We start from the raw sequence: 16,356 nt of genomic DNA, 5'->3' as shown, positions 1-16,356 counted from the left end.
TGCATTTCACAGCTGTTCTCATTTCTTGCACTCCAGCAAAAAGGCAAATAAAAGTTTAGGAGACAGAAAGTAGAAGTGTCCTACTAAAAAAGAACTATTGGTCCCAAGATCTTTCCCCCCTCTGTAGGGAAGTAGCTATCCTCCACTTTACAACTTCCCATGCTGGAGTGATTGAAGTCAGCAGCTCATTATGTGGGCTATTTCAGGTATAAACCTGCATCCCATTACTCCGGGCTGTATCATATTGCAACCTCGACAGTGGGCCCTAGACAAAAGTTAGTGTTCACCGCTCCCCCCTCACACACACTCTGGAGTGTATTGCAAGACAGTAACATCTTGGAACTGAGATGATGACGTAAACCTCTTGTGCGGTTTAACACCTTCCAAACAGTGTTACTCCATATTCTGAATACAGGTCACCTTACACAGAATCTACTGATTTCCTACCGGGTGTTGTGAGTGAAAAGCTACAGTTACACTGCCCACTCATATCACTACTAAACAGGAGCTGGTAGAGAACCACGTGAATGCTCAAATGTGTGCAATGAGCATTGCTTACTGACCTCCAGTTGTTGGTGAGTTTTTTTTTAAACTGGTGAAAAGAACCAACTGTCTTAGCTGTTTTAATCAGTAAAAATAGAACAGTGGTGTAGCAGCCACTTTGCTTTTATTGATTTTTAATGAATCATTAAAGGTTAAAGAAACACACAGCACCTCATTTCAGAACCCCTTCCCGCCTCATTCAGTCTGAAATATAAGTTTGGGCCAGAACTGTACCAACCATTGCAATGGTGACTAGCCCAATCTGGGATATGTGATCCAGCATAACCCAATTCCAGATAGCTGACTTTGCAGCGGTAATCATTTTTCACAGTGAGAAGGATCCAAGGGCAGTCCAAAGTGCCAGCTCCTACTGCAGTTGGAGCTTTTTCTATGTTTTCTACCTGTAACATACTTTACAGAGCAACTGAGGAGGGAAGGAGACATCCACTGACATTCTCAGTGAGACTACTGTGGCAATGAGACTTCCGGACAGCTGCTAAATAGATATCAATTTTTTTTCCGAGGTGAGAGGGAACTTTCAACATTACGTTCTATTGTTCTGAAACCAAAGCAGTGGAAAGGCACTTTTACCTTGAGGAAACGTCAGACAGAGTAGGTGCACAATTTTCCTGCCATCAGCAGGCAGCACTATCCAGGGTTCTAATGGCTTCAAAAGGACCCACATTTTCTTTATATTAGGCACTTTCTCTTCTGGCCATCTAAATGCACAGAGCCCATTCTATGTATCTGCACACTTCTGTTCTGAATCATGCATGCAAACACATAGAATCAGCTCCATGTTTGCACTGTGTGGCTACAAATTGGATATTTGAATTTTTTTAATAGTTTAAAAGTTACTTTTCAACTGTTTCAACCCCTGGATATAGCAGTTTCAGCCCACCTCTATTTGCATGTGTACAAGCCATGAATCTACATTAAAACAGGCCTTGGTTTGGAGAAGTACTAACTAACTAAGGTAAACAGTGAGAGCAGCAAACTGAAGTCATATCTCCAAATCGTGGTGCTCTCCCAGGACCTCAACTTTAACATAAAAGTGTCTATGGCCACCTCTTGGAAACAGCTTGGTTGTATACTTCTGCTACTGCCGCCAATACAATAAGCTCATCTTGTATAAAGGTCGGCTGCTGTCCTTATATGAAAATACCTGCCTGAGGACATTTAAAAATAAAATTATTGGAACAACTCCTATACCGAATCCATACACTGGAGAACTTCAGACTGTGCCACTGTCATCAGTGATAGAACTATGATAGAAGACTCCTTCAAGGAGGTGGTTTTGCATTGTTTTGGCTTGGTCTTTAATTAAAAGGAGAAAGTTAGTTTCTGGGTTCGCTGTTGCTCAATGTATCCCCCTGCCTCGTAAATACTGTACATTGTAACATGTTTTGTCAGTAGCCTCACAGAAAGCCCCGATAAAATATAAGAATGTATTAAACATGGTTTCTTGGAACCTTATAAAGAATAATGTGTCGTGTCAGTGACAATCTTGGCATGGTTTCATTTATTGTCCTTTAATTAAATGTTATTTTTGCAGTCCACTCTATTTTTCTGAGCTGGTTTCCTGTAATGCCGCAACAATAAGAATGAAAATATGGGTCAAAAAGGTTTATTTTGCAACAGGGCTTCTCTGTTTGCCTTGCACAACCTAGGGGGATGGAACATAAACTGACTTGTCTGGTATGACCAATCAAGCAAAAAAAAACATGGACAGAAAGGATCTCACGAGGTGTACTTTGGCAGTAAAGCACTGTACTCACAATTCTACAGCCGCATGCCAGCAATATAATAGAATATATTTTTAAAAAACGATAAATTATCAATTTACTCATTCAATCAGACAATAAAAAAAGAACGATATATATATATTCATAGAGCAATGTGTATAACTTTAAATCCAAATGATCAAGTATTTCCGGTGACCAACTCAACACTTTGCACCTTTGTCAACTGCTGATGACGAAAAGCTCCCTTAAAATCACCAAATGATTCATGTCTAGCCGTCAGTGTTATTGGTTGTGTGTGTGAGGGGTGTGTCTTTGTGAGTGTGGGTGTAAGTGTGCATGGATGTGTGTGTGAGGGTGTGAGTGTGTCTGTATGTGAGTATGTGTGTCTGTATGTGAGTGGATGTGAGCGTGTCTGTATGTGCATGTGTGTGTGTGGGTGAGTGTGTCTGTATGTGAGTGTGTGTATCTGTATGTGGGTGTGAGTGCGTCTGTATATGGGTGTGAATATATGTGTGTGAATGTGGATGTGTGTCTGTACCTGTGCGCTCCACATTGATACAAAAACCCTCTTTGTCTTACCCCCCCAGACCTGGATCCAAGTATACTCAGAAACCAAAGGGGCTGGGATCTGCTCTCGGCCCACCTTCAATATGGATTGGATGGAATTAATTACCGGAGCGATTCTCTTTCTCTCTCTCTCTCTCCCTTTTTGTTGTTCAAACCCGAAGCTTGGTCACAAACGACTTGCTGAAATCTTTGACCTCCTCGGGTGTCTGCACTTTCTGGTAGCCAAGCCAGTCCATGGCCTGCTGACAATAGTCCTCCACCTGTTTGATCTGCGAGTAGGTCAGTTGGGTCCGCCAGGCGTTCGCCGCCTGGGTGGCGTTGCGGGACGAGACACTGAAGGGTTTCTTGGATGAGTAGCTGGAGCCGGTGGTCATGTTGAGCACGAACCGCTCGATGTCCTCGCTGACCGGCAGGTTGACGAAGCGGTACATGTCGCGCAAGTGGCGGATGGGGTCTTCCACCAGATCCTCGTAGCGCAGCACGCGGTAGTTGCGGCGCAGCCAGTCTGGCGGTGGTTGCGCCCGCACCATCTGCACGGTGCGCGCCATGCTGCCGCAAATCACCTCCAGCGCATTGAGGGCGTGGTAATCCACGGCGTCCCGCCGGGTGCGCTGGTAGCCATCGTAAACCTTGAGGCGCCGGCCCTTGGGGTCCTTGCTGCGCATTACCTGCAGGCTCTCGCGGATCAGGCCATTGCGGGACTTGATGCGGGAGCTGGCCACTGCGCGGGGGTCCCGCACCAAGTGGATCACCTTCAGGTCCAGCAGCGGGTCGCGCATCAGCGGCGCTAGCACCGCCAGGTCGAAGACGCGGACGCCCTTCACCACCACGGTGCGGTAACGCCGGCACTCCGCCTGCAGGTGGTCCAGGGGCCTTGGGGGGCACTCGCTCTTACACACCCGCTCATCCACCAGCCCCACCCGGTCCTTGCGGTACCCGGCCGGGCACAGGGGCTGCGAACACACCACCTTGTTGCGGGGAGCACCGAAGATGCCCATGCTGGTGAGGTTGTGGCCACCATTGTAGAGGCGGAAGATGGAGAGGTCGCAGCGATAGAGGAAGCGCAACATGTCGCGGGCCGCCCCCTGCAGGGTCAGAGCATCGCCCGGGTACAGCTTCTGCCAGATGTGCCACATGGGCTCGTACAGGAAGAAGACGTCGGGGTTCTGGTTAAAGAGCTCGCCCACGAACGACGATCCCGAGCGCCAGGTGGTGAAGACGTAGACATGCCCGCGACCTTGCCCCTCCCGCCCGTCCTGCGCCCGCTCCTGAGCCGAGGCGTTGCGGGGCGGCGGGGCCTGCTCGGCCGTGTAGCGCAGCGGGTAGGGCACGTACTTGAGCGGGCTGCACTCCTTGGCGCCCTTATAGTCGGCGAAATGTAGCATGGTGAGCGCCAGCAGCAAAATATAGCCCAGTACCAGCAGCGCCGCCTTCCTCCGGAGCACCTTCATCGTCCGCCACCTCTTGTCGCCAAAATCACAAATATTCTCAATCCATCGCCCCGCTCCTCGGAAACCCTCCCACCTCCTCCTCCGTTATCCCGAACAAATGCTTCACTTGTCCGCGGCCATGGCAGAGGCTTTCACATCAAATCCTCGCTCTCGGGTAAATGTCTGCCCCCCACACCCCGAGGGCTTCACCGCCACATCACAAGGCGCCACTGTGTCGACAACTTTCCCTCCGATTTGTGTTTTTGCTTCTTTTGTGCTCTGCTCCCAAACAGATGCAAGAGACGGTTAAGGCTGTGGGGTGATCCGATGCATTGCACACGCTTCCTCCTTCACCACAGAGCCCAGCCAGCCGGGGATTCCTCCTGTGTGGGGTGAGAGATTCACCCGCTCCTCACCAACTCGTCCCTCGGTTCCCCCTTTTGTTGCTGGATGCTGACACGCTTTCCCTCCTCACTCTCTCTCTCTGACTCGCTCTCTCTCTCTCTGTCTCCCTGTCTCACTCTTTGTCTCTCTCTGTCTCACGCTCTCTTCTGTCTCTCTGTCTCACGCTCTCTCTCTCTGTCTCTCTCCCTGTCTCACTCTCTCTATCTCACGCTCTCTCTGTCTCTCTCTCTCTCTCTCACGCTCTATCTCTCTGTTTCTGTCTGTCTCTCTCTCCCTCTCTCTCTGTCTGTCTCACTCTCTCTGTCTGTCTCTGTCTCTCTGTCTCACGCTCTCTCTCTCTCTGTCTCTCTCTCTTTGTCTCACTCTCCCTGTCTCTCTCTCTCTCTGTCTGTCTCTCTCTCTTTGTCTCTCGCTCTGTGTCTCTGTCCGTCTCTCTCTCTTTGTCTCACTCTCCCTGTCTCTCTCTCTGTGTCTCTGTCCGTCTCTCTCTCTTTGTCTCACTCTCCCTGTCTCTCTCTCTGTGTCTCTGTCCGTCTCTCTCTCTTTGTCTCACTCTCCCTGTCTCACTCTGTCTCACTCTCCCTGTCTCTCTCTCTCTCTCTCTCTGTCTCTGTCTGTCTCTCTCTCTTTGTCTCACTCTCCCTGTCTCTCTCTCTCTCTGTCTCTGTCTGTCTCTCTCTCTTTGTCTCACTCTCCCTGTCTCTCTCTCTCTCTGTGTCTCTGTCCGTCTCTCTCTCTTTGTCTCACTCTCCCTGTCTCACTCTGTCTCTGTCTCTGTCTCACTCTCCCTGTCTCTCTCTCGCTCTGTGTCTGTCTATCTGTCTGTCTCTCTCTCTCTCGCTCTGTCTCTCTCTCTCTCTCTCGCTCTGTCTCTCTCGCCTGTCCTTTACACAGCACTCCCGCCGCCTTTGGCTGCAGCCGCGATCCCTCGGCTCCTTCCAGCTGCGGGCTTCAGCGCCGAGTGAGGGGGGAGGCGGTGGGTTAATGCGGAGGGTGTCATGGTGAGCCGGGCAGCGATCCCGATCCCTCTCCCTCACTGTATGTTAGGTCCCTCCGACTCACGGTCAATGCAGCAACATTTAAACATAAATAAACCTCCAGCGGTGAGTGAGGACGGGCTGCGGGGTTTCCTCTCTCTCTCTCTCTCTTTCTGTCTGTCTCCTTTACACAATTCAAGGCTCGCTCCCGCTCCGGGTGTCGCCTCTCGCAATCTGGATGCTGCAAGTCCCGCCTCCGGGAGCTCGCCCATTGGGCGCCTGACTGGCCGGCGGTGTGTCAGTCAGTCCCGGACCCCGGACTCCAGCCCCGGGCGGTGTGTCAGACCCCGGCCGGCCCGCAGCCCCGGTCCCCTGGCCCGGGGAGGTGTGGGCTGGGGCCGGGGAAGAGCCGGGCTGGGCGCCGCTGGTTAACCGGCGGGCATTGCGCTGCAATGTGGCGGTAAATGAAGTGTCCGCCGGTGTCCCTGAGACACAAAGTGCACCAGACCCCTTGCAGTTGATGATAAGGAGGCGGCTCGGTTAATTGGGAATCCAAGCCACGCTCTGACATTTACAGCCTTACAGCTTCATATTTAATTTAATGGGGAAACAAACGCCGCGCGGACCCAAGCAGCATTCGGGATGTGACTGCCCGCCGTCTCTCAGCAGTTACCCGCCTGACCCGCACTGACTGAGGGACCTCGCTGTCCAGCTGATGTGAAGGCTCTTGCACCAAGTCTGCCGCCCATGGGCAAGCCATTACAGTCTTGGCTTTTACCCAACACATCTTTAAGGATACGGGTATACAGTGCCTTGAGGAGCTGCAAATTGGTATTATTTTGAAATAATGTTCTGACAGAATATGTGAGTGTTAGAGTAAGGAAAACCAATGATTACAATGGAAGGCGTTTCACAACATGTGGCGCCCAGTGGCAGCGCCATCAAACACTCCATTCACATCACCCAGCAGCCCGCCAAAGGCCATCCACCTGAAACAGTTATCTGTTCTCTCTCCGCAGATGCTGCCGAACCCGCTGAGTATTTCCAGCATTTTCTGTTTTTAGTGCACTTGGGTGAGATTTCCATTTTTCACCAGCCATCATTATCCTCGAATATTACAGCACAAAAATAGGCCATTCGGCCCATCCAGGCTGCTTGGCGTTTTGAGGAGGCTGGCAGGCCAGATTGGGCAAGCCAGTGCTCCGCCACTCAGGGCAGGCCGGCTGGCTCTCTAACATCTCCCGCCAGGCTGTATACCCCGATCGTCGGCATTCTCAGCTGGCCCAGAGGCTGAGACAGGCCGCAGAAAGGTGGGTGGAGGTTACAGTCACAGTGGGCCTGGGGAGGCAGATTGTTCTTGTGTACCACTCCTGGTCCCACAGAGGAACACTCCTGGTCCCACAGAGCAGCACTCCTGGTCCCACAGAGGAACACTCCTGGTCCCACAGAGCAGCACTCCTGGTCCCACAAAGGAGCGGGCTCCTGGTCCCACAGAGGAACACTCCTGGTCCCACAGAGCAGCACTCCTAGTCCCACAGAGGGACACTCCTGGTCCCACAGAGCAGCACTCCTGGTCCCACTGAGGAGCACTCCTGGTCCCACAGAGGAGCACTCTTGGTCCCACAGAGGAACGCTCCTGATCCCACTGAGGAGCACTCCTGGTCCCAACAAAAATCATTTTAGCCTTTGCCTTTCTGGGCTACTTGCTCGCCAGATTTCACTGAGTGAAACGTTCACAGTACATGCTCTGCCCAGTGGCCCAATCAAATTGTATAGATGTGTGTAGATTAAGGAGACGTGCCTATTTCAAGGGGGCACCCGGGCTGCCGGCAGAAGGTCTTGTGGGGGGAGGGGGGGGGGGCAACAACAGGGTTGATTTTAACCCTGCTATATCCGATGGGCCAAAGGAGTTAGAATCTTTGCCTGCATGTAAATCACTTAACCTAATCCCACTCTACTGCTCTCTGTATAAGGTTATCAACTCTGATTGGAGGCAAACCTGGAGGTTTGATCATGTGACATTCTGACCGTGTGACATCTGTTCGCATGACTTCTGTATTCATCTTATACACGTTCGGTCCCCCGTACCTGAATATTTTCTCTCGTGCGCTGCCAGCAGTTGTTCCCAGAACATGTGAAGAGGTAAAACCAAGGAACCGTCCATTTCAGAGATCCCTCCCATTTAAGAACTCCGAGTGACACCAGGGCACATCAGGATCTCTTGGCATGTGCTGTTCTACTGTTCTGCCTCTTTATCCTTCATCATATTATAATTATTCTGTGACTTAATTAGTATGTAGCGCTGCAACTTTGGGGTAGAGGAGCAATGGTGATACATATGCTTCATAAGCAGTCCCTCGAAACTCCCTAATTGAGTTATTTGATGGCTGAACAGTCCAATACGAGAGCCACAGACCCTGTCACAGGTGGGACAGATAGTCGTCGAGGGAAGGGGTCGGTGGGGCTGGTTTGCCGCGCGCTCCTTCCGCTGCCTACGCTTCGCTTCTTCACGCTCTTTGCGTTGAGACACGAAGAGCTCAACGCCCTCCCGGATGCACTTTCTCCACCTCGGGCGGTCTGCGGCTAGGGACTCCTAGGTGTCAGTGGTGATGTCGCACTTTACGAGGGAGGCTTTGAGGGTGTCCTTATAACGTTGCCGCTGTCCTCCTTTGGCTCGTTTACCACGAAGGAGCTCCACATAAAGCAATTGCTTCGGGAGTCTCGTATCTGGCATGCAAACTACGTGGCCTGCCCAGTGAAGCTGATCGAGTGTGGTCAGTGCTTCAATACTAGGGATGTTAGCTTGGTTGAGGACTCCTGTCCTGGTGCACCTGTCCTCCCAGGGGATTTGCAGGATCTTGCGGAGATGTTGTTGGTGATATATCTCCAGCGACTTGAGGTGCCTTCTATACATCGTCCATGCCTCAGATCCATACAGGAGGGTGGGTATTACTACAGCCCTGTAGACCATGAGCTTGGTGGTAGATTTGAGAGCCTGGTCTTCAAACACTCTTTTCCTCAGACAGCCGAAGGCTGCACTGGCACACTGGAGACGATGTTGAATATCCGCATCAATGTTTGCCTTTATTGATAAGAGGCTCCCGAGATATGGGAAATGGTCCACGTTGTCGAGGGCCGCGCCGTGGATCTTGATGATTGGAGGCAGTGCTGTGCGGCAGTGACAGGCTGATGGAGGATCTTTGTCTTATGGATGTTAAGCGTAAGGCCCATGCTTTCATATGCCTCAGTGACTATATTGATTATATCCTGGAGTTCAGCCTCAGAATGTGCGCAGACGCAGGTGTCGTCCACATACTGCAGCTCAATGACAGAGGTTGGGGTGATCTTGGACTTGGCCTGGAGGCGGCGTAGGTTATACAGCTTCCCACTGGTTCTGTAGTTTAGTTCCACTCCAGCGGGGAGCTTATTGATTGTGAGGTGGAGCATGGCGGCGAGGAAGATTGAGAAGCGAGTTGGAGCGATGGGGCAGCCCTGTTTGACCCCGGTCCGGAAGTGGATTGGGCCTGTAATGGATCCGTTGGTAAGGATCACGGCCTGCATGTCATCGTGAAGCAGGCGAAGGATGTTGACAAACTTTTGGGGGCATCCAAAACAGAGGAGGACGCTCCATAGACACTCATGGTTGACAGTGTCAAAGGCCTTTGTAAGATCGAAGAAGGCCATGTATAAGGGCTGGCGCTGCTCCCTGCATTTTTCCTGCAGCTGTCACGCTGCAAAGATCATTCCGGGAGGAGCTCCTCGGCCACAGGGAGAAGACAATTGAGGAGAACTCCAGTGACATCTTTCCCAGTGGCTGATAGCAGGGAGATTCCCTGTAGTTTTTTTTAAAATTTTTCGTAGCCAATCTTTCCAATTCTTTGTCAGATCACAAACGCCAGAGGTCACCTTGCACACATCAAGGATCACCCTGCGCTAATGCTCTTAGCCAAAAGGCCTAGAGCCCAAGCACCGTTCCTGGAAGTACTGCAATACCAGGTTCGTGCCATGGAGGTGGATGGGTCAGCAACCCCACACACCTCCGTGGAGGTGGATGGGTCAAGCCACCCCACCCACCTCCTATTTCCAAAAAGCATAGGAGAACCACCTTCCTGATCCAGGGAGAACCACGTTGGGGTCATGGTTACTCCCCTGTCAGGTCAGTTGCGCATGATCTTAGCCAAAAGGCCGAGAAGCGATTCCCTGTAGTTGCCGCAGTCGGACTTGTCTCCCTTTTTAAAAATGGTCACAATCACTGCGTCTCTGAGATCTCCCGGCATGCTCTCCTCCCTCCAGATGAGAGAGATGAGCTCATGTTTCCGCGCCAACAGCGCCTCTCCGTCATACTTTAGCGCCTCAGCAGGGATTCCATCCGCACCCGTAGCCTTGTTATTCTTCAGCTGTTTTATGGCTTTGCCTACCTCGTGCAACATTGGAGTTTCACTGAGTATGCATATTATAGTGATTTATTATAGTGAAAGGCATACATATGCTTATCACTATAATAAATCACACGTGGCCCATTTGCTGGAGCTGATCACCTTGTGTCCTTTAGGTTTAATGTAAACTCCAAAAGTGAGACCTGCAGGGAGAGCCTGCTTTATATAGGGAGGCAGCACGAGCTGCAGTAATGTGTGCCTCCTGGGCTTTCCCCATCTGTTGGCTATTACATATAATTACATGGTACAATGCATGGTACAGAGCATGGCTGCAAATACATCACAACACTCCCCCCCAAGTCTTTGATGTCGTTTACAGGTTAAGCCTGACAGGGGGTCTGCACTCTCTGGTTGATTGTCTGAGTTGGATGCTGGGTGTGGGCGGCCTGACCGGAGTGTCGCTGCCTTGTGGTGCTGCGGTTCTGGTCGGTATTGTGTTCCTAACACAGATGAGATGGCACACAGGGAGGTTAAAGTAACAGTGACCTCATATAGGAGGTGGGTGGGGTGGCTTGACCCATCCACCTCCACGGAGGTGTGTGGGGGACCTGACCTATCCACCTCCATGGCACGAACCTGGTATTGCAGTACTTCCAGGAACGGTGCAGTGGCTCTAGGCCTTTTGGCTAAGAGCATTGGCGCAGAGTGATCCTTGAATGGGCCCAAGGTGACCTCTGGCGTTTGTGATTTGACAAAGAATTGGAACGATTGGCTACGAATTTCAAAAAAAAAACAGTGACCTCAGGTTTTATTAAGACACTCCAGAGTGAGGAACAGGCCTTAGGGGCCGGCTTATTTACAGTGCTCCCAAGGGATGCTGGGATCCCTTGGGACTTCAGGGGATGTTCTCCCTGGTGGCGGAACATGGGAGTGCATGCTTTACAGATACACAACATCACTCCCCGCCAAAGTCAAAGTGAAAACTATTTACAAGATGAGGCGGTTGGGAGCCTTTCTTTCCCAGGTGGACCGCCTCGGTACAAATGTCTGTTCTGGTGTGTTGGCTGTGCCCTCGCTGAGCTGGCGTGTTGTTGGCCCTGTAGGGCTGCTGGGTGAGCCTTGCTGGGCTGTTGGGCGTGATGGGTTTGATTTCCTGGTCCGGCGTGGTGTCGTTGATCCTTTGGGTGTGTGTTGTGGTCTCGAAAAAGGTGGTGTCTGCTGTGGGTTGTTCAGGGCAGTCTGTGAACCGCAGCCTCGTTTGGTCCAGGTGCTTTCTGAAAATGTGTCCATTGTCTAGTTTGACTACAAACACCCTATTCCCTTCTTTAGCTATCACCATGTCCGCGATCTACATTGGGACCATGTCCATAGTTTAGCACATGCACAGGGTCATTCAGATTAATTTCCCGTGACACAGTGGCGCGACCATCGTTTACATTTTGTTGCTGCCGCCTGCTCTCTACCTGATCATGCAGGTTGGGGTGAACCAGCGAGAGTCTGGCTTTAAATGTCCTTTTCATGAGTAGCTCAGCCAGGGGCACCCCTGTGAGTGTGTGGGGTCTCGTGCGGTAGCTGAGCAGTACTCGGGACAGGCGGGTTTGGAGTGAGCCTTCTGTGATTTGTTTAAGGCTCTGTGTGATGGTTTGCACTGCCTGCTCTGCCTGCCCATTGGAGGCTGGTTTAAACGGGGCCGAGGTGACATGTTTGATCCCACTGCGGGTCATGAATTCCTTAAATTCGGCACTGGTGAAACATGGTCCGTTGTCACTGACCAGTATGTCAGGCAGGCTGTGGGTGGCAAACATGGCCCTCAGGCTTTCAATGGTGGCGGTGGCGGTGCTTCCCGACATTATTTCACATTCAATCCATTTTGAAAAAGTATCCACCACCACCAGAAACATTTTACCGAGAAACGGACCCGCGTAGTTGACATGGATCCTCGACCATGGTCTGGAGGGCCAAGACCACAAACTTAGTGGTGCCTCTCTGGGCACGTTGCTCAACTGAGCACACACGTTGCATTGCCGTACACAGGACTCTAGGTCAGAGTCGATACCGGGCCACCACACGTGGGATCTGGCTATCGCTTTCATCATTACTATATCGGGTGTGTGCTGTGGAAATCCGAGATGAACGTTTCCCTGCCCTTTTTTGGTAGCACTACGCGGTTACCCCACAACAGGCAGTCTGCCTGAATGGACAGCTTGTATTTTCGCCGCTGGAACGGCTTGATTGGCTCTTGCATTTCATTGGGGATGCTGGCCCAGCTCCCATGCAGTACACAGTTTTTTACTAGGGACAGCAGAGGATCTTGGCTGGTCCAAGTCCTAATAGGCGGGCCGTGACAGGTGATTTATCATTTTCAAATGCTTCCATGACCATCAACAAGTCTGCGGGCTGCGCCACCATCAACAAGTTTGCAGGCTGCGCCATTTCCACTCCCGTGGTGGGCAATAGTAGCCGACTCAGAGCATCCGCACAGATCTCGGTGCCTGGCCTGTTGCAGATGGTATAGTTATACGCTGATAGCGCAAGTGTCCACCTTTGTATGCGGGCTGAGGCATTAGTATTTATCCCCTTGTTTTCAGCGAACAGGGATATGAGGGGCTTGTGATCGGTTTCCAGCTCAAATTTAAGGCCAAACAGGTACTGGTGCATTTTCTTTACTCCGAACACACACGCTAATGCCTTTTTCTCAATCATGCTGCAGGCCCTCTCGGCCTTAGACAAGCTCCTGGAGGCATAGACGACAGGTTGCAACTTCCCGACAATGTTAGCTTGTTGTAATACACACCCGACTCCGTACGACGGTGCATCATATACTAGCACACGTCTTTTACATGGGTTATACAATACAAGCAGCTTGTTGGAACATAAAATGTTTCTGGCTTTCTCAAAAGCAATTACTTGGTTTTTTTCCCCATACCCAGTTCTCATATTATGCAATAACACATGTAGGGGTCTAAGAGGGTGCTTAACCCTGGTAGGAAGTTACCAAAATAGTTGAGGAGTCCCAGGAAGGACCATAGCTCCGTGACGTTCTGTGGTCTGGGCACGTTCCTGATAGCCTCTGTCTTGGCGTCTGTGGGCCTAATGCCGTCCGCCGCGATCTTTCTCCCCAAAAACTCCACTTCTGTTACCATGAAGATGCATGTCGACCTCTTCAGCCGCAACCCTACGCGATCCAGTCGCTGGAGGACCTCCTCTGGGTTTTGTAGGTGTCGACGGTGTCCCAACCCATGACCAATGTGTCGTCCTGAAAAACCACCGTGCATGGTACCGACTTGAGTAGGCTCTCCATGTTTCTCTGGAAGATCGCTGCAGCCGACCGAATTCCAAACGGGCATCTGTTGTAGATGAACAGTCCCTTGTGTGTGTTGATGCAGGTGAGGCCCTTCGAAGATTCCTCCAGCTCCTGCATCACGTAGGCCGAAGTCAGGTCGAGCTTGGTGAACGCCTTGCCTCCTGCCAGCGTCGCAAATAGGTCGTCTGCCATAGGTAGCGGGTATTGGTCCTGTTGCGAGAAACGATTAATAGTTACTTTATAATCGCCGCAAATCCTGACCGTGCCATCACTTTTGATTACTGGAACAAGCGGGCTGGCCCATTCGCTGAATTCCACTGGGGAGATGATGCCCTCGCGTTGCAGCCTGTCCAGCTCGATTTCCATTCTCTCCTTCATCATGTGAGGTACCGCTCGCGCCTTGTGGTGAATGGGTCATGCCTCTGGGACCAAGTGGATCCGCACCTTCGCCCCGGAAAAGTTTCCAATGTCTGGCTCAAAAAGGGAAGGAAATTTGTTAAGAACCTGGATACATGAGGCCTTAACGACGTGTGATAGTGCTCAGATGTCATCCCAGTTCCAGCGGATTTTGCCCAACCAGTTCCTTCCAAGCAGTGTGGGGCCATCGCCCGAGACAATACAGAGTGGCAGTTTGTGCACCGTGCCCTCGTAGGTGACCTTGACCATGGCGCTGCCCAGGACAGTGATAAGCTCTTTGGTGTACGTTCTCAGTTTCGTGTGGATGGGGTTCAGGGCTGGTCTGAGTGCCTTGTTGCACCACAGTCTCTCAAACATTTTTTACTCATGGTGGATTGGCTAGTGCCAGTGTCCAGTTCCATGGCTACGGGTAAGCCATTCAATTTTACATTTAGCATTTTGGTGGACATTTTGTCGAAAATGTGTGCACCCCGTGTACTTCAGCATCTGCCTCCTCTCTGAGGCTCGAAATTGCTTTGATCCACCATGGACCGATCTTCCTCTGCCACATGGTGGTTAGCAAGTTTTGCAGAGCTTGCAGCTCATCTGCAAGCTCGTTGGAGGTGCCCCATTGTTCCACAGCTCTTGCAAACTACCCTTTGAAACGGCATGAATATGCTGAATGGAAGCCTCCACAACGCCAACAATGTGTGAATTGCCTTGCATTCATCCTTTGTTGCGGACTCTGAGTCATCTGGGTCACCTGAGGACTGCTGGCAGTTGCAGACTCGTGGTTTCTGCCCTGTACATTTCTGCTCGCAAACACAGTTCCAATTAATTTATGAACATTGCTAGCACTTGTGTGCTGAGAGATTTGTTTGGTGTTATCACCGGTGGACATAAACGCCTGTGCTATCGCAATGGCCTTACTGAGGATCGGTGTCTCTACAGCCAAAAGTTTTCATAGGATGGTCTCGTGGCCAATGCCCAGTACAAAAAAGTCTCTGAGCATCTGCTCCAGGTAGCCATCAAACTCACATTGTCCTGCAAGTTGCCTTAGCTCGGTGACGTAGCTTGCCACTTCCTGACCTTCAGATCGCTGGTACGTGTAGAACCGATACCTCGCCATTAGCACGCTCTCCCTCGGGTTAAGATGCTCCAAAACCAGTGTACACCGCTCCTCATACGACTTATCTGTGGGTTTCACCGGAGCCAGATGGTTCTTCATGAGGCTGTAGGTCGGTGCCCTGCAGACCATGAGGAGGACCGCTCTCCTTTTTGCAGCGCTTCCTTCTCCGTCCAGCTCGTTGGCTACAAAGTACTGGTCTAGCCATTCCACATAGGCTTCCCAGTCCTCACCCTCCGAGAACTTCTCCAGGATGCCCACAGTTTGCTACATCTTTGCGTTGGATTCGTATACTCGTCGCCAGTTATTGTGTTCCTAACACAGATGAGACTGCACACAGGGAGGTTAAAATAACAGTGACCTCAGTCTTTATTAAGACACTCCAGAGTGAGGATCAGGCCTTAGGGGCCGGCTTATATATAGTGCTCCCAAGGGATGCTGGGATCCCTTGGACCTTCAGGGTATGCGTTCCCTGGTGGCGGAACATGGGAGTGCATGCTTTACAGATACACAACATCCGGACTGTCTGGTGCGATGGGTTCTGTCTTTTGGTGAACCGCCGGTTCTGTTGCTTGTGGTTGGAAGTTGATGTCACTGTAGTCACCCAGCGGTTCTGGATCATCGGTGAACCTCAATTTGGTTTGATCGATGTGCTTCCTGCAGGTTTGGCCATTAGTGAGTCTAACCACGAATAACCTACTCTCCTCTTTAGCTACGACAGTGCCTGCGAGCCACTTGGGGCCTGTACCAAAGATCAGCATGAAAACAGGGTCATCGACTTTGATGCAACGTGTTACAGAGTTGCAGTCATGATATGTACATTGCTTAAGACATCGGTTTTCGACAGTCTCACTTAAAACCGGGTGCACGAGGGACAACCTTGTTTTGAGGGTCCTCTTCATGAGGAATTCGGCGGGCGGAACCCCTGTGAGTGAGTGGGGCCGATATGCAAGCAGCACGCGAGACAGATGGGTCTGCAAGGGGCCTTCCGTCACTCGCTGTATGCCCTGCTTTATGATCTGAACTGCCCGTTCAGCTTGGCCATTGGAGGCTGGTTTGAACGGGGCCAACCTGACATGCTTTATGCCATTACAGCACATAAATTCATGAAATTCGGAACTGGTAAAGCATGGTCCATTGTTACTAACAAGGACGTTGGGCAGGCCATGGGTGGGGATCATTGTCCGAAGGCTCTCTATTGTGGCAGTGGATGTGCTGGACGACATTATAACACATTCGATCCATTTAGAATAAGCATCAATTACAACTAGGAACATTTTTCCTAGAAAGGGACCCGCGTAGTCTATGAGGATACGGGACCAGGGTTTGGAGGGCCAGGACCACAGATTCAGGGGGGCTTCCCTGGGTGCATTGCTGAGTTGCGCGCACGTGTTGCACCGGCGTATGCGCGACTCTAAGTCTGCGTCGATGCCGGGCCATCACACATGCGATCTCGCGATGGCGTTCATCATTACGATGCTGGGGTG

The 16,356-nt window shown here is 51.3% G+C and overlaps 1 protein-coding gene and 1 non-coding gene across 2 annotated transcripts; both read right to left on the bottom strand.

The window, feature by feature from the left end:
* Nucleotides 1–2,805: 2,805 nt before the first annotated feature.
* On the bottom strand, nucleotides 2,806–4,338 carry LOC139265397 (carbohydrate sulfotransferase 2-like). Its single transcript, XM_070882387.1, has one exon. The coding sequence runs from the start codon at nucleotides 4,304–4,306 to the stop codon at nucleotides 3,005–3,007; it is 1,302 nt and encodes a 433-aa protein (XP_070738488.1). The 5' UTR covers nucleotides 4,307–4,338; the 3' UTR covers nucleotides 2,806–3,004.
* Nucleotides 4,339–9,667: 5,329 nt separating this feature from the next.
* On the bottom strand, nucleotides 9,668–9,864 carry LOC139266418 (U2 spliceosomal RNA). The gene has a single exon (XR_011593706.1). It is a non-coding gene; the product is annotated as a U2 spliceosomal RNA (small nuclear RNA).
* Nucleotides 9,865–16,356: the final 6,492 nt, after the last annotated feature.

The sequence above is a fragment of the Pristiophorus japonicus genome, chromosome 6 (assembly GCF_044704955.1).
Source record: "Pristiophorus japonicus isolate sPriJap1 chromosome 6, sPriJap1.hap1, whole genome shotgun sequence".
Taxonomy (NCBI): Eukaryota; Metazoa; Chordata; class Chondrichthyes; family Pristiophoridae; genus Pristiophorus; species Pristiophorus japonicus.
Note: the sequence above shows the minus strand (reverse complement) of the source record. Positions and strands in the feature narration are given on the sequence as shown.

Excerpts from the sequence above, each read along its gene's own strand:
- LOC139265397 (XM_070882387.1), bottom strand. The coding sequence starts at position 4,306 with ATGAAGGTGCTCCGGAGGAAGGCGGCGCTGCTGGTACTGGGCTATATT.